The sequence below is a fragment of the Xyrauchen texanus genome, chromosome 25 (assembly GCF_025860055.1).
Source record: "Xyrauchen texanus isolate HMW12.3.18 chromosome 25, RBS_HiC_50CHRs, whole genome shotgun sequence".
In the NCBI taxonomy this organism is placed as follows: domain Eukaryota; kingdom Metazoa; phylum Chordata; class Actinopteri; order Cypriniformes; family Catostomidae; genus Xyrauchen; species Xyrauchen texanus.
Genome location: NC_068300.1, coordinates 8214928 through 8237208, shown reverse-complemented (window position 1 = coordinate 8237208; position 22281 = coordinate 8214928). Strand labels below are relative to the sequence as shown.

The window sequence follows — 22281 nt, the reverse complement described above, 5'->3', positions numbered from 1 at the left end:
CTCTGGTATGAGTAGAAAAATCAATGAACTGCTGGAGTCCAAAGCTGTCCAGACATGATAGGAAGTCCTTTGTGAGGCCACATTTCAGATTATCCACGTGTGTATTAAATTATCCTAACAGTATTACAATAGGAGACAAAGAACATAAAACAAGTTATAAATGAAGAGAATTCACTTAAGAAATTATTATCCATCTTAAAAGGATGATACACAGTGGCTAGAATAGTAGGTGTTGACCCGTTTATTTGTAAAGCGATGGACTGAAACAGGACTGGAGTGGTAATATGGAATTTTCCCGGTGGGCCAACACACTGGGGGCCGCTCAGGGGTGGACTGGCCATTGGGCTGACTCCCTCACCGGAACAATCGTTTGGTTGTTGCCATGTCTCTGTTAAACAGAAAAAGTCAAACTTATGATCATTCACAGGGTTGTATACTTTGTTGGTGAGCGGATGTGAAATAGACCAAATGTCAGATTGTTTTTACCGGATTTGGTGCTAGCTGACCTGGCTAGGTTAGCCAGCATGCTGTGATCAACAGACCAGCGATGTTCCCTTGAAGGACGTGCAGAAAACAACCAGAATGATCTCACAGAACCTGAATAGCTGAATGTAGTTTCATCGAGACACACGATGTATGTATTTCTAATGTACTTGGCGGAAAACATGCAGGTGAGGATGCAAGGTCAGAGGTGGTGGAAAGAAACAGGCTCGTAGCTGGAAAAGTGCTAGTGCTGCAGCATTGTTTATCAGTTTGGTTGCTAGGTTGACATCTCTAATGAGATTCAAACCCCAGCTAAGCTAACTGTTGCCGTTTCGAATATTGGGGAATGGAATGCATTTATGGTCGGAGATATAAAGTAGGAATATCCCACATCCAACTTGAATGGAACACAGCATAACCGTGTACCCTGATGAAACGAAATGTATTGCTAGCAACATTTAAATTGCAAATATTATTAGATAGATTTTTCCAGGTATTATAGACCTCCATGATAGATTCATATGAAAAATTATGATTTTTGAATGTCTGTGTGGGAGATATTCATTTCACAAAACAGTCATGTTGCATTAAGTGTCATTTCAAGTTCTGGCTTTCGTGCGTGGACGTGTTTTTAAAAGGTCAGCTGTGATATAATGTATGATGGCCAAAGGCATAGGGTGTCTTATTCATTGTGAAACAGTGATTTCTTAATGGCATGAATCACACTGACTTTAAATGCACGGCCCGCCGCTGCAACAACAACAACAGGTGAACAATGCACCTTCTTGGGCTGTATATATAACCACTGAATTTAAAGTGCAATAAATATATATATATATTATTTCATTTTATTTTCAAGTAATATTACCTAAATTTGGATTTGTTAAAAAACATCTTCAGAATAATGTGCTACAGACCATATCCATCCGTTATCCAGTCTAGAACTGGCAGAGGCGGCCTTCCAGAAAAAGATGAACCATTTTGGACCAGGGCTTCCTTGGTGATCTGGATTGTATTCAGGACTATCGTTGGCTTCCTCCCAAATTACAGAGTGGTCATCACTCCATACTGTGACAGCTGCTCAGAAATGTGTTTACAATACTTCAAAGCAACTAAATACATTTCTAACTATCAACTAACGTCAAACTAAGATTTTTTTTCACAGTTGTATAATAGTGTTTATACTACAAATTTCAAAGTGCACATTTTCCCACAAATTTGCGCATGAAAACAGACCAAAGATCAAGCCCTGTACCCGTAGTATGATCAGAGACTCACCGATCTAATGAATTCCATTGGCTTCATCACAAAATATGGTATTGTTCCTACGAAAGGCAGAGGTGTTGGACCAGGTGGAGTTTTGGCTTTAGAGGAAATAATCCTGATTAACTCAGACAGAACCAGAAAGATCAAGCCCAGAGACAGAGCCAGACCCACAGAGATCAGGTCTAAACTGATTAGAGTTGTCCACATGATGACAGTTTCGTGCAGGATAAACACAAAAGCGCTGCACGGCTGGTGTGCTTTATAAAGTCAAACTAGAATGGATCAAAGGTCAGAAGTTCACTCATGGCAAAGAAGAATGAACCTGCTGCAAAGACTGGGTGACTTGCAAATAAATGACTCTACTCTAATACTATGAATGTGAACCTAAACTCCAGAACAGCCAATGGAAATGGAAAATGCTTTTCCCTAATCTTTTCTTAAATAATTGACATGATACAGCAGGTCTGTTAAGGTGTGAAACAGAGTAATTATGTCAAAGGTAAAGCATGACTACTTGATGCAACCTCTATTTCCATATTTCATCACTGGATAATTATCTTGTAGTCCATTCATAATGTGGTGAGACTGCAATGATTTGGCACTCAGCCAGTCACTCTCCCGTCACTCTCCCCATTGTCATTATCTTCCAGAACAGGACCAGAGTGGACAGTACCTATTATTTACAATGGTTATCCTCTATGGAAGGTGACCATTACTAATCTGAACCATTTTCTCCATTATCCACATGATGACCACAAAACAATTAATGAATATATCATACGACCAAACTTTTTTTGAAAGAACCCTTTAACTATCATTAAAAAGTATTGTATTTAAAAATATATATATTGTAAAATTATTTATATTTTTAAAGAACGCAATAGCACTTCTTGTACTCTTGGATGTGATCAAGCACACATCACAAAATAATTGTGAAATACAGAGAGTGTATGAACTGTGCGACTCAGGTGTTGTACAATATATATTTTCTCATGATGCTATAATTTGTATTTTTTTTAAATCTCTGGCAAAATGATAGTTTACTCCTTTTAGACACAAGAACTTGTGTTTTTATTTTTAGAACATACAATACAATATACAGTATTTACTGCGTAACTACATGTTTTTCTGCCAAATTCTCACAAGATTCACATTTGCTGCTACTGAGGTTAAGGTACTGTACAGGTAGGTTTAGGAGTACAGTTATGGATTAGGGTATGGATTAGGTTGGGTTGGGGTTATGGTTTAGGGTAAGGGTTGGGGGTTATCAGTGTAACTGCAGATGTAATTAAATGCAGGTTCTTTAAATGTAGGTGCAATGCAACAACACATATGTACATAATAACTACATTGTATCAAATGCTTAAATACATAGTTGTTATAGACACCTAATTTAAAAAGGTGCTTGACTTGAATAGATCTTTTGTTGTTGTTGGGAATATACATTATGTGCATATAGTGCCATGACCATCAGAATGCTCAAAAAGATGCAACTGAGGCAACTCAACTTTAGTTCACATGGTTTTCTTTGTCAAAAGCACCTGGTTAGGAAGTGTTACGGCTCAACCTTATTAATAACAATACCTGCCAGATATACAAATGGTTTAGACCTGTAAAGGCTTGTTTGTATTCACTTGTATGTCACTTGAGATATTACATTGAGAGAATTTACAATGTTAACCGTAACAATGTGGTTACATCACAGCAGACATTTATCAAGTATTTTATTGTTGCAATGGTGAATAACAGTCATATAACAATATAAATGCCAGTTATGAGATCAATCTAATGAAAAAAACAAAAATGTAATAATGCAGCTTCTTAATGCCAGTACTAAATAAGAAAACAAAAGACATTTTGTTCTTTACTTTTTTTAATGCTTAACAGGTTTGGTGAGATTCACCCTGCAAAACAATGTCTATGCCTAGAAATCTATGGAAACTTTAGGATAATAAATGCTATAAAGACTTTGTAAAAGTTATTGATGATCACTCTTTGGAATCTCTGCTATGGCAGAGGATGTTGAATGGCTGAGGAGAGCGAACGACACTAAAAATCCCATCCATGTCTGGGCGCTTTTCACCGGGTGGCCATGAGAAATGAATCCGCTGTAGAAGAGAAGTGATGAAGATGAAGAGCTCCGTCTTCGCCAGGGTCTCACCGAGACAGACCCTTGGACCTGATGAATGGAAATACAGTAAACACAATCAATATAGTTGCTTTTACTCATGGTCACATCTGCAGATTAGCCACATATAGGTGACTCACCTAAGGAGAAAGGTAGGAAAGACTCGGTTTTGTAGAAATGTCCGTTATCATCTAAGAAATTCTCTGGGTTAAATGTGTGTGGAAACTTCCAGTGCTCCTTATCGCTTAAAATTGCTGTCAGGTTAGTCATTATCTGAGTTTCCTGGAAGGACAAAGGAGCATGTTTTTAATTAAAGGAAAGAACTTAAGGTAATACCATCTTTAGAGACAGTTTTCGATATAGACAAACAGCACAGGCCACTAAATTGACTTATATTAGATTTATCAATCCATTCATGCTCCATTCATTACCTTAGGAATGTTGTATCCTCGTAGTTTTACAGCCTGAGTAGTTTCATGAACCACCCCAAGAGGTACAATGTTACTATGGCGCTGAATCTCGTAAACAGTGGCATATGTGTACGGTAGTTTGTCACGGTCATCCATGCTGGGCAAGCGGTCGTAACCCAGTACCCCTACAATCTCTTGATGACATCGCTCTGTAGTTTATAAACAGTCAGGTTGTGTGACAAAAAGGGAAGAAAAAGAACATTTTGGTTAAAAACAACTTCTGCACTATGACAGGTCATCGTTTACCACAAAAAACAGTTTTCAACTTGTCCCTGGGACACAAAAATGCACTCCCAAAGAAAATCCAGGGAGCAATAGGCTTTAAGTTGGCATGAAAATTACATTTTCGACCAACTATACTTCCGTATTGCGATTCATCGGTTGTTGATTGGACTGTGAAAAGTGGTAGTTGTATACCAGAATGGAGGCAGACCTGAATGTGTGATTGCAGTCAGCACACACATACCGTAAACACCCTGTCCACCGTGCTGCTCGTGCCAGAGCCAGGTAAACTGAGAAGCAATCTCATTGCTGGCCTGCTTTTCAATGACTTGAGAACAGAACAATGATCTAACTGACAACATTAATTCATAACTAGCCCACAGATGCACACAGCACATTGTCGTCTTTGCTTAAGAGGCTCAAGCTGTTGTGCAAGTCCATTGTAGATGAACAAGAAACAAGCAAGTAAAATTTCAAAATATTTCAATGTTTTAAATCACAATACACTAAATATAAAGGGGAAAAAAATAACACTTACTCGTGTTGTACACCCCAAGATACCGGCATGAAAAATTTAATAAACTCCAGATGCATCCGACTTGTGTTAGTAGTGATCAACTCTGGAAACATTCAGTCGTGTCTTGATCCCATTGGCAAATTCGGCATAATTCCTTCATCCTTCGAAATGTAATTTAAAGCCAGCGGGCCCGTACCAAGGTAGTTTGGGGTAGGGAACAGGGTTTTGGGAGGGAAAAAGCCGAAAATACTACTCGTCATCTCTGCATTAGCTGCTTTGATGCCAGGTTTGTGTTCATGACTCTAGGGACTACTTTTCTTGTAGGGATCTGAAAAACTTCTTATTTTCAAAATCAACTATTCGCTGGGATGCCTGAATGCCTAGTTGACTCATTGGTCTTCAGGAATCCCTGTATATAGGCCTGTTTCGGGTTCAGCTAACTCATTTGGACACATTTCTTAGGGGTGTACATATAAGACACATTATTGCTTTCTTAAACATCTAAAATGAGAAAAAGAGAATATAGGGGTATCGAGACCATGAAGCGCAGGACGCAAGGCAACAGCCAAAGCTTTTTGTCTGAATCTATATGGCTGGAGCGATGTGGCTTTAAAGGATTGAATTTAAAGATGCAGGTTTTCTGCGATGGTTTTTCCATGAAAATTGTTTAACAGCTAAAGCACAGTACGCTATCAGCGCACTAAATTAAAGTATTGATGCTTGTCAACTTCATTAATTGGCAAGTTGGTTGTTGGATGACTAGTTGACCATCGTGACCCATCTTTATTTTACAGCTAGATGAACTTCTGGTCATGTGGTATCTAACTCATTTCTGTTGGTGGGGTTTGCTCTATGTTAAAAGTGATTTGTGGGTTTTACTGGTCATGAAAAGATGAGTTTGAAAGATTGGAAATAACTTTGGACAGACAAGGTTGGCAAACAATTAGTAGTGTCATGCTAGCATGTGTTTATGTTAAGTCTAATGGCTACAACTACTAAGAGATCACATCACCTTGTACATCTTGGTTTCCCATCAAGAAGATGAGTCCCCAGCTGATGCTGGTCCCCGTAGTGTCAGTTCCAGCCAAGAACAGGTCAGCTGTAGATATCAGCATGTTCTCCTCGTGAAATGTAGAGTCCTCATTGGACTTTTGCTGTTTCAAGGAAAAAATGCATCTCAAATGTATGTAAGCGTGTCCTTTCAAGAAACTACCATCAAAGACCAGACCAAATGGTTCTAAAGAGGTTTATCGTGGTGATATCTCACTTTTTCAATCTCCAGCAGGTAGGCATCTATGAAGTCTCTAGGACTGTTTGCATCCAGAGTTTCTCTGTGTTCTTTAAGTGCTTCCCTGACAAAATCCTTTAACTTTTCAGCGTTCTGGTAGATTTTCTGGTGTGGTCCAGGGAAGTGCTTGATGAAGGGAAATAAGTTAAAAATCTAAAAGAAAAAGAAATTGTGTTGAATTCCATTCACGTTAAGTAGCGCTACATACAGCTGTTCACACCAAGTTCAGCTGAGAACAAGAGTGATAACCACTCTCTTTAACCAAAGTGACTCTCTTAAATTTTTAGGACTCAACAGAATTTTGAGTGCAAGTTTGGTAAACCGTGCATTGAGAATAGAACAGCACAAGACATCTATATTCATAAAGTCCAATACATTTCTTATGTGTATGTTCATTTGCGTATGGCCATATATCAGATATCTGTGTAGGAAGTCATATATGGAGCTTGTTCATACCTGTGCAATAAGTGACCCTGTCTGTATGATGTGATTTTTCAGGATTTTCAGAAGGTATGCAAAGCGCTTGTTATTGTAGTCAAAGCGATCTCCAAAGATGATGGAACAGATGATGTTAGAAACTGCATTGTGAATGGCATGTTGTGGGTCAAATGGCTTTCCTTCAACAAAGAAAACCATGTGTTAATTTCTGTCAAAATATGTTTTGAGATTTTTGCTGAACAAGAATACCAGAGAATCCCGATCCCTCATTTTGCAAGACATCTTTTCCAAAAACATTTGTTAAGCTTTTAGTTTTGTAAAGAAGATTAAGGTTAAATGAGCATTAGGGATCAAACAATGTATAGCTCCTATTCAAACAAGGTGCAATACTCCATTGTGTCTGTTAATATTCTTGTGGCAGGGAGTTTCAAGCAGAACCGTATGGTAAAAAGTTTTGAAATTTGGCAATCTGATTGGGGAAGGTCTGAACCTTCCTGATGCCAATTTTGGGGTCGGTCACTCAAACACTCTAGTGGCACCAACAGGTCCAATTTTGACTCGCATTTTTGTTTAGTATTTTGTACGGTGTGGTCAAGAAAGCTGCCATCTGATCCATCATCTGTTAAAAACGTTGTTTCAGTATGGATGAGAGGCATACATGTTGTAAACACAATGTGCTTTCAATTGTAAACTTATTAGTGTGGAAAATCCAACATCCATTGTTTGGAGCAGTGTGAATTAGCCATAAAGAAGTATTCCAGGTTCAATGCAAGTTATGCTCAATCGTCAGCATTTGTGACATAATACTGATTACCACAAACATTCATTTTGACGTGCCCCTACTTTTCTTTTTTTCTTTTAAATAAATACATATCTGGGTAACAGTGAATACACTTACAATAGAAGTGAAAAGGGGCCAATCTGTAAACTTTAAAATACTCACGGTTTCAAATATATAGCCACAAGACATAAAGAGTATGCAAGTTAACATGATTTTAGTGTGGTAAAATCACTTACTAACCTTTTCTGTGTCAAGTTATAGCCAATTTTACAACATTATTGCCATCACGTTGTAATGTCAACAAAGCCTAAAACCCTAAAATTACGGTAGAAATGAGATTTAAACAACTTTACAGATCAAATAACACATGAGGTTTAACAGAAGAATTAATGTAAGTGTTTTAAGAAAATTATAATCTTCACATTTCTGCTTTTTATCCCTCCAAAAATTATCCCATTCACTTCCATTGTAAGTGCCTCACTGAAATCTCAATTTTTATTTTTAAGAAAAAGAGGGATGAGTCAAAAAAACTTTTCTGTGGTAATCAATATTATGCCACAAATGCTGTTGATTGAGCTCAACTTGTATTGGACTTGGAGTATTCCTTTAATGCATCAACAACTATGAATGAAATCCAACTGAAACCTTCTGCTTTGAGCATTTCAGCAACCAGATAACATCCTTCCTCTGACACGCGTTCTTCCACCGACTTCTTCCCCAGGCCAAAGTTCCTGAGCGTGTGGAGAGCAAACCGCCTCTGTTGCCTCCAAGAGTGACCAAATGAGGTAAATATTATACCTGAGAGAGAAAATATATGAGAGCAGATGTATATTTTTAAAGGTTGTATCTTTATTTCTTAAATACAAGTTAAGTTTACATCAGAAAATAATTTAGGATCATGCCTCAACGTTTGAATATTGGACATAACTTTACACTTAAAGGATCCATCCATCCATCTTCAACCGCTTATCCGAAGTCAGGTCGCGGGGGCAGCTGCTCCAGCAGGGGGCCCCAAACTTCCCTATCCCGAGCCACATTAACCAGCTCTGACTGGGGGACCCCGAGGCGTTCCCAGGCCAGTGTGGAGATGTAATCTCTCCACCTAATCCTGGGTCTTCCCCGAGGCCTCCTCCCAGCTGGACGTGCCTGAAACACCTCCCTAGGGAGGCGGCCAGGGGGCATCCTTACCAGATGCCCAAACCACCTCAACTGACTCCTTTTGACGCAAAGGAGCAGCGGCTCTACTCCGAGCTCCTCACCCTATCTCTAAGGGAGAAGCCCGCCACCCTTCTGAGGAAGCCCATTTCGGCCGCTTGTACTCGGCCACTTAAAGGATAATAAGCAATTTTATCCCACTAAAGTCATGGGATTTTAGAATTTATAGACTGGCCCCATTCACTTTGATTTTAAGTACATTACTGCAACTTTTATGTGTGTTTTATTCTTTATTATTAAAGTGGGACAAGTTGAAAGCAACATTATGCCACAAATTCTGTTAATTGAGCTTTACTTGTATTGAACACTGAATATTCCTTTAAATGTGTGATTGGTACCGTGCTTAGTCTATGAGGAGAACAGCAGGAATAGACTTTAAAAGCAGGAATGTGAATATATTTCATTTTAGACTGAAGCACTCATCTGAATTTGGTTGTACAGTATTTTAAATACATTTTTAAACAATGCTTTACTGACCATATCCTTTCGTTATCCAGTCTATAAGTGGCACAGATGGCCTTCCAGAAAAAGATGAAGCATTCTGGACCAGGGCTTCCTTGGTAATCTGGATTGTATTCAGGACTATCGTTGGCTTCCTCCCAAAATACACAGTAGTCATCTCTCCATACTGTGACATCTGCACTTAAAAGTGTTTACAGCTAAGTGGCATTACACTAAAACATCTCTCCACACTGATATAATATTGTAAACTTTACAGTCAAGAGTACATAAAGCAATTTTTCACAATATTGGACATGAGATAAGACCTAAGACCTGTGCCCCTCTATAGTATGACCATGGCAAAGACTCACCGATCTGATTAATTCCATTGGCTTCGTCACAAAATATGGTAAACTTCCCATAAAAGGTAGAGGTGTTGGACCAGGTGGAGTTTTGGCTCTAGAGGAAATAATCCTAATAATCTCATACAGAACCAGAACGATCAAGCCTAAAGAGAGAGACAGACCCACAGAGTTCAGGTCTAAATTCTTCATAGTAGTCCACATGGTGACAGGTTCACTCCAGAATAAACTTGAATACACCACATGGCTGGTGTGCTTTATAAAGCCAGAGCACAAGAGAAGAAAGGGAATCAATTTGGATTAAAGTTCATCAGTTCACCCATTGCAAAGAACAAACATGCAATAGAAAACTAGGAGACTTCAGAAAATGCATGATTGATTATTCCAGAACAGCCAATGGAAATGGACAATTCTAATCCCTAATCTCTTCTTTATTCATACCATGATACCGCAGGATCTGTAAAGGTGTGTAAAGGTGAAAAACATAGTACACTTATGCCAAAGGTAGGGCATGAAAGAATTAACTTAATGACTAATTCATGCAACCTCATGCACCTGCCCTCCTACTGTGTGGAGTTTTGGAACAAAATAATGCACATCTCTTCTGAATGTAGCTCAACTGTGGGAGAAATATTGTTATGGTGTGGTGGAAATAGCCTGCAGGAATATGGAAGGGAAGGTCTCAAACAAGTTTATTCGTTTATTACTTTAAATCCTAAATCATCCATACTAGTTTGTGTCTCTGGATAGAAATAAAAGTCGATGTTAAAGGAATTTTTCAGGTTCAATACAAGTTAGGCTTAATCAACAGCAATTGTGGCATAATGCTGATTACCACAAAAATAATTTTTACACATCCCTCCTATTCTTAAAAAAAAAAAAAAGAAAAATGAAAGAAAATCAAGTTTACAGTGGAAGTGAATGGAGACAATGTTCAGAGGGTTTAAAGGCAATGTGAAGCTTGTAATTTTATGAAAGCACTTACACTGATGAGCCAAAATATTATGACCACTCACAGGTGAAGCAAATAATGTTGATAATTTCCTAACAAGGCCACATGTCAAGGTCTGGGTAGATTAGATGGTAAGTGAACAGTCAGTTCTAGTCAGCGTGTTGCATGCTGGAAAAATGGGCAAGAGTAAAGACCTGACATCTGGGTCAGAGCATCTCTGAAACGGCAAGGCTTGTGGGTTGCTCCCGGTCAGCAGTGGTGAGTACCTACTGACAGTGGTCCGAGAGGGCACAAACCACAAACCAGCGACAAGGTGTTGGGTGCCCAAGGCTCAACGAAGGCTATCCTATCTGGTCCTAACTGACAGAAGGTCTACTGTGGCACAAGTCACAGACAATGTTAATGATGGTTACGGGAGGAATGTCACAACACACAGTGCATCGAACCATGCTGTGTATTTGGCTGTGTAGCCACAGACCGGTCAGAGAGCCCATGAGGACCCTTGTCCACCATCAAAAAGAGCCTACAATGCCACCTACCTAAACATCGTTGCAGACCAGGTACACCCCTTCATGGCAATGGTATACTCTGATGGCAGTGTCCTCTTTCAAAAGGATAATGCACCCTGTCACACTGCACATATTGTTTGGGAATGGTTTGAGGAACATGATGAAGAGTTCAAGGTGTTGCCCTGGCCTCCAAATTCCCCATATCTCAATCGCATTGAGCATCTGTGGGATGTGCTTGATCAACAAGTCCGATCCATGGCGGCTCGCCTCGCAACTTTCAGGACTTGAATGAACTGCTGCTAATGTCTTGGTGCTAAATACCACAGGACACCTTCAGGGTGTAACAGCATATTAGGCAGGTGGTCATAATGTTTTGGCTCATCAGTGTACACTAATTAATCTGTTAAAACGTGTTTATTATTTGAGATGTAAAGTTGTTTAAATCTTAAATTTCATATTTTTGTAGGGTGTACAGCATTACATCATTGTAAGTTGTAAAATTGGATATAACTTTACACAGAAAAGTTAGTAAGCAATTTTATCTGGGGGGTAGGGGGTGTTCGCTGTCCTTTTCTGCATATCGCGGCGCCGTTTTGTGGTCCGTTCTGCATTATGCTGCGGCTCATTGATGCTTAATCGCCGCCCATTTGGCACGTTTCGCAGCCGGACCACCGGCCCGCTTGGTTCTCCCGATGGCCCAAAATCACCCCTGATCGGCCCAAAAGTGCGTCGGCCCATTGGGAAAATGCCCGGTATGCCAGATTACCAGTCCAGTCCTGGAAGGTGCTCAAATAACTTACAACTAATCTGACCTTTTTTCTCCATTGGAATTCTCAACGTGATCCAAATTACCAATATTTCATTCCACCACAAACGTTTTTATAGTGCCCAAATTTAAATCAAGGAAACCTCACATCAATGTGCACAATTAGGGACAGTTTAACAATAATTCAAAATTACTTTATTTTTATTTAACATAATACTGAAATACAGACAGCAAACTGTGATTAGGCACCTCGGGGGTCATAAGATCTGTTTACACTATTATAGAATAATGCTATCATTGTATTTGAAAATTTACACATCTTTTTGACATCTGCTGCAGAATTATAGTTTACTCATTTGAGACACAAGAACCTGTACTTAAATCAGTGATGGTTATTTGAATGCAATTACAATTTAACTTTGATTTTCAAAAGTTTTTTTGGGGGCATTTAGTACCATGACGTCAGCATTAGTAATGTACAAAAAATGCAACTGAGGCAACTCAACAATAACGGCAATATAACAATATAAATTGAAGACATGTGGGTAGAAATATGACCCTGACATGTTCTTAACAGGCTTGGAGAGATTCACCCCGCAAATCTATGCCTTCGCCAAGAAAAGCTATGGGAACTTGAGTTCTCAACGTCCTGAAGATGTTGGAAAGGTTACTGATGATCTCTCTTTGGAACCTCTGCTGTGGCAGATGACGTTGAAAGGCTGAGGAGAGCGAACCACACTGACAATCCCATCCATGTCTGGACGTGGCTCGCTGGGTGGCCATGAGAAACAAATTTGCTGTAGAAGAGAAGTAATGAAGAGGAAGAGCTCCATCTTTGCCAGGTTCTCACCAGGACATACCCTTGGACCTGAAGGTAAACACAAGCAATATCAGCCTAGTTACGTTTGCGCTTGGTCACGTATGCTGATTTGGTCAGACACACAATGACTCACCCAATGACAAAGGAAGGAAGGACTCTGGTTTGTGGAACTGCCCGTTGTCATCTAAGAAATTCTCTGGGTTAAAAGTGTCTGGATACTTCCAGTGCTCCTTATCACTTAAAATTGCTGTTAGGTTCGCCATTATCTGAGTTTCCTGAAAAGACAAAGTCAGAGTTTGTTAGCAGAAAGTTGTATTACGTTAATACCAGTTGTAGAAACAAGCAGAACATGGCACTAACTTACAAATCACTCATTCATGCTCCATTCATTACCTTGGGGATTTCATATCCTCGTAGTTTAACAGGCTGAGTTGTTTCATGAAATAAACCAAGAGGTACAATGTTTCCACAGCGCTGAATCTCGTGAAAAGTGGCGTACATGTATGGTAGTTTGTCACGGTCATCCATGCTGGGCAAGCGGTCGTAACCCAGCACCCAAACTATTTCTTCATGACATCGCTCTGGAATACATAAGGTAATTAAAATAGGTTAGCTAGACCCACAGAAGAACCATAAATTGATCACTTGTAAACAGAAGTCTTGATTACAAGGGATTCGATTCTTGGAAATCATCTTAATGTGCCAAGCAGAAAAGACCCTTGGACCTTGAATGGGGGTTACTTCCTTAAATCACTTTTAATTAAATGTTCACATAAGAAGTTACTGAAGATTATCTGCATTATAATATAAAAATGTATGACTTTGTACCTTGTACATCTGAGTTTTGAATCAAAAAGATGAGTCCCCATCTGATGGTGGTTGCGGTGGTGTCAGTTCCAGCCACAAACAGATGGCTTACTGACATCACCATGTTCTCCTCATGAAACGTGGAGTTCTCATTTGACTTTTGCTGCTCCGAGAAAAACAAATAATCTCAATTTACCCAAGGATTGACCTAGAATTACCTATCTGAAGTGATACTGTGATTTCTCAAAGTAGGACATGTTCCCGAATCAACACCCTTCTTGGTTCTGGAACAACACTTGTACCAACCAGGTTTTAGGGTTACAGTTTGGGTTATGTAATGGGAGCCAGCTAATGTCCTGACCTCAAGAGGTGCACTAGCGACTGACGCTAGAGGCTGTAGCCTTTAGCCTCCTTGTTAGAGCACCCGCCTCCCACGCCGGAGGCCTAGGTTCGAGTCCCGTACGGAGTGGGTAGAACAAGCGTGTCACAGTTAGACTTAGGGTTGGTGCTTAGGGTTATTTCAATCTAATTTGAGATGTAGGACTTGGTTAGCGTTAGGATTAGGGTACGAATTGGGTTTAGGACTGATTTTAAAAGGAATGTTGTTCCAGGACCCAAAAAAAGATGTTGATCTAGGCTCATCACATTTACCCTTGCACTAAGAAATTCCAAGGGAAAAAAACCAGTCGTCTACCTGGTGGTGAATATTTCCATGGGTGAATTGATGGAAAACCCATTTCCCCCATCAAATAAAGTAACAGTACCATTAAGATCTGATTGTACAGTTTCTAGATCCTGTTTCCACCTGCTATTACGATGCGTCTCGGATGATTCGATCACATGTGGTCAGGTGAGACACATCGCTGTTTACACCTGATCACTTCAATGGGTCTCCTGTGACCACTTTTGTTTGGGTTTGGAGGGGAGGGTCTCTGTTTCATACTACATCAATCACTATGTCAGTGTGTTACTGCATGATACTAAAGTGCAATGAAGTAAAAAAAAAGATCATCCAGATGCGCTTGAAATTTTATCAAAGAACGAAACGCAACATGTCAAGCAGAATTATCCTTTATTTTAATGGATTACCTGTATTAAAGGAGCTTCAGGTGTTTACGATTGTCATCTGTGTTGATATCAGGCAGACTAAAGAAGATCCGAGAGCTTTCGAGACAGTGTATGTATCTGCTTTTTAAAATTTTTCAATCGGACAGTTATTTCCTTTTTAAAGCCACTTGTAATCGAAAAATTTCAACTCTTGTTTTAGCGCAGCGGATAATTGACAGGTGAGGGGTGGCGCTTCACTGCTGCCAAGAAACTAACTGGACGGATTAGCATTTACACCACAAATGCCATCTGGTCACATGCTTTTTTGATGATCTGAACACAAACCGGTTTAGACCCTGTTCAGGGCTGATCACATGTGATCAGATCACCCAAAACGCATCTTAATAGCAGGTGGAAACGGGGGCCCTAGAGTGGTTTGTTATTGCAATATCTCACTTTCTCGATCTCCATCAGGTAGGCATCAATGAAGTCTCGAGGGTTTTCTGGATCAAGAGATTCTCTGTGTTCTTGAACTGCTTCTCTGATAAAACCCTTTAACTCTTCAGCGTTCTGGTACATTGCCTGGTGTGGCCCAGGGAAGTGCTTAATGAAGGGAAGTAAGTTAAATATCTGAAAAAGGAAAACAAAATGTTGTGTTCCAGATTAAGTTGTCCCATTCGCCTCTTGTTCAAGCCAGCACTGTCCAAGGGCAAATCACGTTAAGCACTTGTTCATACCTGGCCAATAAGTAACCCTGATTGAATGATGTTTTCATTCAGGATTTTCAGAAGGTGTGCGAAGCTATCGTTATCATAGTTGAAGCGATTTCCAAAGACAATTGAACAGATGATGTTGGAAACTGCATTTTGAATGGCATGTTGAGGATCAAATGGCTAACCTTAAACAGAAAAACACTGTTAATATATATCAAGATTTTTTTATGATGGTCCCTATGATGGTTCTAACAGCTGTTGCTTTTTGTCAAAACAGCCTACCAGCATTCTATACCAGTCATTTTACATTCCTGAAACTGAACAACACAGCTGCCTTCACACAGATGGACGGGGGAAAAAAATGCCTAATTTTGGTTTATGGCACAAACTGCCATAGACTTCTACAAAAGATTCAGTTCTTGAAACAAAAGCTCCTTTTCCACCATCAGGCCGAATGGATCTCATCACGGTATGGAATGGTTACAGTAGCATTTCCACATGAGCACGGTGCAGCATGGCACAATTACAAACCATTCTCGGCCTGGATTTCTCGTCACGGTTAGCTAATTCAACATGCTAAACTGTGCTGGTGGACTGGCTTCAGTACGTGGCAACTCAGGATGTCAATTTACCAACACAAAGGTAACAAAAGAGCTTTTTGTTGTTTCTACCTTGCCAAGTTTTCTAATATTTGGCAATATTTGATGGTAAACCTCTTTCCTTTTTCTCTTTGCTTTCTGGGAAATGTGTTTCCTGTGCTTTAGTAGAGTAAAACCGAGGGGGAAAAAGCAGTCCTGAAACTGGAGTATACGATCATTCTCCATAGCACGCACACACCCAAGTTTACTTATCATGCTGTCGCCAACTGACTAATCTGTTATGTACATTCTCCTCATCTTACCACACCACAGTGGAAAAAGAAATCCTAACCTTGCTAACTGGCCCGGAACGGCATGGTTTTTCTACGAGAACTGTTCGGCCCAATGGTGGAAAAGTGGCTAAAGTTACTTGCGGTACTGCCATCCCTGAAGAAACACACTGTAGAACTTTGCTGTGGACCCCCTCTGCATACAGCTGGTGAGTCCTGTGAATCTAGCACTCCTAGGCTATAATGAGCCTAGATAAAACAGCATTACAGGTACCTCAAGTAACTGCTGAAAGCAACATGGAGCAAGACCCAAAGGTGCTTGAGACATAAAACTGTCATGAGTATCACATATTGCAGCATTAGCATCTTCCACCCCGGATACGTCTATGACCCAACTAGCCAATACAGGAATTCTCACTAATACCATTAATGAATGTGGACGAAGAAACCCAGAATTTGATCGGACATAGAACACGTCAGTCAGCAGCTTACATTGCAGCTAGCAGGCACTTAAGGTCGAGCAGGCAGTGGGATTCTGCTGAGATCAAAGCCAAGCCCAGCACTCTGATAGTGGGTGACTCCAATAAGAGAAAAATTGGCAGCAGGGCTACCGCTACTTGCTGCCTTCCTTGAGCAATGATTTCTGATGTGAATAAGGAACTTCTGAAAATTCTGATGACTCATAAAACTGAACTGCATTGACAACTTTAATCTTTTCTGGAGTCAAAGAGAACTGTTTAAATCAAATGGCCTCCACCCAAACAAACGCTGTGCAAGAGTGCTAAAGTAAGACTTTCGGACCCCTGGGGCACCTGTTCGGTGCTTCCACTTAGATAAGGGGCGCCCAAACTCAAGTGTCAAAATCTTTCACTGTATGATTTTATTGCATTTAAATATTGGTGGAAACATCTGAATGAGAAAGGTGGGGGTTATTAAAGACTATAGGAGTGGTCACTTCAAGATAAAGGAGTAATAGACTTTAGGACATCAAGAAGGTGGTTACTAAAGGTCACGGGATTGGCCATTTCAGTATCACAGGGTGATCGACCGTTGGATCCCTGGGTCATCCGTTTAGAGTTTCCACTGAAGGGGTGCTCCAAACTCGCTGTTAAAATGTTTGTGTCTTACTTTTTATTTTTATTATTTATTTGTTGTACTTGTAAGTGATTTTAAAATTGACTATGTATCTTTTTATTTTCATTATAATTTCTATGTAAAGCACTTTGAATTCACACTGTGTATGAAATATAAAGTAAATAAACTTGCCTTACCTCAAGATTTCTATTATGAAAACACCTAGGCTATGAGTTTTGTAGTGAAGATTGAGATTGAGGGGTGCTACAGCAGAGTTTTCTTTCCTTTCAGCAGATATATGAAGGTAACTCACCCCTTGAGAAATCAGGTTTGTTACCACTACACCACTGTAAGAACGCATCATAAAAGTTTGTACAACTGGACCATATGCTTGCAATGCGCACTTGTGTGAAGTATGCTTCTGGCCTAAGACTCAAGAGAATGAGGTGCAAACTTCATCTAAACATTCAAAAACATATTCCAACAGGCACTGATATCCTCTGAAACCTTTTGCTTTGAACATTTCAGCAACCAGGTAACGTCCTTCTTCTGCAACACGTTCTTCCAACGACTTCTTCCCCAGGCCAAAATTCCTCAGCGTGTGAAGAGCAAACCGTCTCTGTTGCCTCCAGGAGTGACCAAATGTAGCCATTACTATACCTGAAGAGAGCGAGAGAGAGGGAGAACATACATTTATGGAAAAACCAGTTCATACAAGCTTAGGGTGGTCAGGCTGGTTTTTGGAACATGATAGCAGCTAAGTTGTTCTACCAGCCCTAACCAGGTTGACTGCAGCCCTACCGGCTAGAAGAGATGACCTTTAACAGACCATTAACAGACCTACTACGAACCAGAATGAGTCTAGACATCTCAAGGCCCAGATCTAGACCAGCACCTAGATCTATACTTTTGACGTGCTAGACCAAAGACTTGTTTATGTGATCTTAAGCCAAAGACAAAGACCACAAGACTCCAACTTTGCTGGATGGTAGTCCACCTGATCATCTACCAATAGACTTCAGGCCCGGGTATTCATCATTTTTCTGCGTTCAAGATCATATTGCAACCGGCCAACCACATTGCCTGACCGCAAACGAATATGAATGTGTTGGACTCATGCCCACTACAACTGTATTGTGATATTCTTTTAGTACGGTCAATGGCCAGCACATGCCAAAGATGAGGAATGTTTCAGCGGAATTTGGAATTTGTATGTGCCATGATTTTAATTGTCTATTTGTTGTACCAAATAAAGAACCAAATTTTTGTATTTGGTCAGCAGGTCAGAAGAGGCAAAGGAGGCTGAGCCTCCTCAAAATTATATGCAAAATGAAAGTTGTTTTTAATCGGTTTACCTACTAACATAACTCGGATGCCTTTTAATGGAAAAACATGTTTATTTTCCTTTCATGTGCAGTAGACAGGGTTTAAATTACTGTATGAATGCCAAAGGACTCTGATGGCATAATGCCTCCTCTCATTAGCTAAATAGAATTTGCCTCCTGCGTTAATAACCAATCATTATCAGAGGTAACCATACAAGCCAATCAGCTTTCAGTATCACGTTTACGCTTTATCAAGCCTGCTTGTGGATATTGTGAGAGGTGAAGAAAAATATCGATGGAATAAAAGTATTGGAAGACCTAAGAACATGTCAGACTGAATGATATTTTCATATATATATTCGATGCAATGGAGTTCTTCGACACATACAGTGGCCTAGGTGAATAAATGTTACTGTACATGGAATGGGGCCACTCCATTCATTTATAAATGTTAGCATTGATTGTAGTCTCACTGCATAACTTTCCGTTCATTTGTTGTATTTAGAAGAGAGTTGAATCTGTATTTATCAAGACTATTTTGAGATATCAGGGAGAGTACATCATTGGTGTAAGGGAGCATAATTACCTGCAAAAAACATATCATAATACATGATATTTAGACCCCCCCCATCTATCTTTTATTGGTTTGATCTTTCGATACATTTTTTTATAATTTTCCTCCTCTGATAAATCTGTCAAGAACCGCCACTGATTGGACCCACATCTCTTGCCCTACTACATGTAGAACAATGATTTACAATTAACCATGATTTTAATTGTCTATTTGTTGTACCAAATAAGGGCGGCTGTGGGTCAGTTGGTAGAGCGGGTCGGCCAATAATCGCAGGGTTGGTGGTTCGATTCCCGGCCCACATGACTCCACATGCCGAGGTGTCCTTGGGCAAGACACTGAACCCCAAGTTGCTCCCAATGGCAGGCTAGCACCTTGTTATTGCCATTAAGGTTAAAAAGGTTATTTTCTTAATTTAAAAATTTGCTCTGGCACCACTCTACTCTCTGCATCACGCCTCACTCTCCACACATGTAAAATAAGCTACAACCTGAAGCTGGTTATTATCTTAATATGGCACCCTACTCGTACTGTATTTCAAACTAAATTTCAGAACACCATGTGTCTTACCATATCCACCAGTTACCCAGTCTAGAAGTGGTATATGTGGTCTTCCGGAAAAAGATGAAGCATTCTGGACCAGGGCTTCCTTGGTGATCTGGACTGTATTCAAGATTATTGTTGGCTTTCTTCCGATGTACACGGAGGACATCTCTCCATACTGAGGCACCTGGTCAGAAAAAGAGTTTAAAGCAATTCAGCACAAACTGAAGTGAGAGAGACAATGTTTCATATGTGAACTACACTACATGAGTTGTTGAAAGTATATGGACACCCAACATGGTGGTGATGGTTGAACATTTCAAAACCACTGGCATTAATTGGACGTTGGTCCTCCCATTTCCTGCTGTAAAAACTTTCACTCTTCTTGTCTGATTTCCATTAGAATTTGTAACATGGCTGTTGGGATTTGCTCCCATTCAGACATGGGCATTAGTGAGGTCTGACACTATTGTTGGGGGAAGGGATCTGGCTCAAAGGTATTCAGAGGTGTTCAGGTCTGGGTTTGTGCAGGCCAGTCAAGTTCTTCCACACAAGACTTGGTAAACAATTTCTTCATGGACCTCGCTTTGTCCACAAGGGTACGACCATGCTGGAACAGAAAATGTACTGTGCTTTCTACTTAAAATAAGATTGCATGGCTGTATGCTTTGTTTATGCATCTGCTAGAGATCAGGTGTAGCTAAAATGGAAAACCTGATCATTAGAAATGGGTGTCCACATACCTTTGGCAATGTAATGCAAGTCCCCACAAGAGTACATAAGACACAAACTGACCTGAAAATCAAGTCCTATTACCCTAAAATATTACGGCTACAGCAAAGACTCACCGATCGAATTAACTCCGTTGGGTTTTTCAAAAAGAATGGCAAGGTCCCCACAAAAGGCAGAGGTCTGGGACCAGGGGGATTTTTGGCTGTAGAGAAATTAATCCTGAATGTTTCATACAGAACCAGAAAGATCAAGCCCAGAAACAAAGTTAGGCCCACAGAATTCAGGTCTAAGTTCAACAGAGTAGTCCACATGGTGACAGATTAATTTCAGGATAAACACAGAAGCACCACACATATCAATTGTGCTTTATAAAGTCAATGCTCAAGTAGGAGGAGCCTGTAAGAGAGAGAGAGAGAGAGAGAGAGTTTGACATGTCCTTTCATATTTGTTGTGCAGTCACCCTTGATCACTTGATCTGTCATCACTGTTAATGCTAATTGGATCTACATATTGAAAGCTTAAAATCTGCCTAGTTTTATATTTACCAAAACAACATTGGTTGCAACAAAACACTCCTATCTCTACAAACACTAGTGTGAGTGAATGGATCAGCTTCACTCTTTACAAAGGGGAATGAACAATGTTCAAAAGATTAGTAGGGTCAGTTTAGTAAATGAATGACGGACTATCTCAAAGATCTTTGATACTATAAAATTGAAACTTCATGAAACTAAACCACAGCACAGTCAATAGAAACGTATCCAACTTCCTAATATTTTCTTGAATAATGTTATAATGTAAGAGGTCTGGAAAGGTGTGTAAAGGTGAAAACAAACGCCCAACAGTAAACTTAGAGGAAAAGTAAAATATGAACAAATTCTTGCAACCTCAAGCAATATTTTCACATTTTGTCGCATATATGCTCACGGAGCACTTTATTAGGAACACTTGTACACCTACATATTCATGCGATTATCTAATCAGCCAATCGTATGGCAGGAGTACAATGCATAAAATTATGCAGATGTGGGTCAGGAGCTTTAGTTAATGTTCAAATGTGATCTCAGTGATTTGGACTGTGCCATGATTGTTGGTGCCAGATGGGCTGGTTTGAGTATGTGTGTATCTGGTGATCTCCTGAGATTTTCACTCACAACGGTCTCTAGTGTTTACGCAGAATGGTGGCAAAATACATCCAGCGAGAGGAAGTTCTGCGGACGGAAGCGCCTTGTTGATGAGAGAGGTCAACGGAGAATGGCCAGACTGGTTCGAGCTGACATAAGGGCTATGTTAACTCAGATAACCACTCTGTACAATTGTAGTGAGCAGAATAGCATCTCAGAATGAACACGCAGAACCCTGAGGCGGATGGGTTACAACAGCAGAAGACCATGTCGAGCACGTTATTAGGACCATAGTGTTCCTAATAAAGTGCTCGGTGAGAATATATATAGCTATCTACACTCACTTAAAGGATTATTAGGAACACCATACTAATACTGTGTTTGACCCCCTTTCGCCTTCAGAACTGCCTTAATTCTACGTGGCATTGATTCAACAAGGTGCTGAAAGCATTCTTTAGAAATGTTGGCCCATATTGATGGGATAGCATCTTGCAGTTGATGGAGATTTGTGGGATGCACATCCAGGGCATGAAGCTCCCGTTCCACCACATCCCAAAGATGCTCTATTGGGTTGAGATCTGGTGACTGTGGGGGCCATTTTAGTACAGTGAACTCATTGTCATGTTCAAGAAACCAATTTGAAATGATTCGAGCTTTGTGACATGGTGCATTATCCTGCTGGATGTAGCCATCAGAGGATGGGTACATGGTGGCCATAAAGGGATGGACATGGTCAGAAACAATGCTCAGGTAGGCCGTGGCATTTAAACGATGCCCAATTGGCACTAAGGGGCCTAAAGTGTGCCAAGAAAACATCCC

At 40.1% G+C, this 22281-nt stretch overlaps 2 protein-coding genes and 1 pseudogene across 2 annotated transcripts in view; all 3 read right to left on the bottom strand.

Annotated features, from left to right (window-relative positions):
- The window catches only part of LOC127619213 (cytochrome P450 2B4-like), a 54420-nt gene extending 52431 nt beyond the window's left edge, over nucleotides 1-1989 (bottom strand). The window contains exon 1 of the mRNA XM_052092022.1: nucleotides 1762-1989. Within this exon, the coding sequence (XP_051947982.1) occupies nucleotides 1762-1956 (195 nt within the window). The 5' untranslated portion in view covers nucleotides 1957-1989. The remainder of the gene's footprint in view (nucleotides 1-1761) is intronic.
- Nucleotides 1990-2811: 822 nt separating this feature from the next.
- LOC127619212 (cytochrome P450 2B4-like) lies at nucleotides 2812-9931 on the bottom strand. Its single transcript, XM_052092020.1, has 9 exons — nucleotides 9621-9931; nucleotides 9286-9445; nucleotides 8239-8391; nucleotides 6831-6991; nucleotides 6354-6527; nucleotides 6099-6240; nucleotides 4309-4496; nucleotides 4018-4159; nucleotides 2812-3928 (listed from the first exon to the last, which is right to left on the bottom strand). The coding sequence occupies exons 1-9, from the start codon at nucleotides 9813-9815 to the stop codon at nucleotides 3738-3740; spliced, it is 1506 nt and encodes a 501-aa protein (XP_051947980.1). The 5' UTR covers nucleotides 9816-9931; the 3' UTR covers nucleotides 2812-3737.
- A 2142-nt stretch (nucleotides 9932-12073) lies between these two features.
- LOC127619208 (cytochrome P450 2B4-like) lies at nucleotides 12074-20656 on the bottom strand (annotated as a pseudogene).
- Between the last annotated feature and the right edge of the window lie 1625 nt (nucleotides 20657-22281).

Bases quoted from the DNA above. Each gene is read 5' to 3' on its own strand.
- LOC127619212 (XM_052092020.1), bottom strand. From the start codon at position 9,815: ATGTGGACTACTATGAAGAATTTAGACCTGAACTCTGTGGGTCTGTCT. The intron at 6,992-8,238 runs GTTTCAGTTGGA...TCTTTGTTGAAG, and splicing joins TGAAATGCTCAAAGCAGAAG to GAAAGCCATTTGACCCACAA. The intron at 3,929-4,017 runs GTGAGTCACCTA...TCCATTCATCAG, and splicing joins TTTCCTACCTTTCTCCTTAG to GTCCAAGGGTCTGTCTCGGT.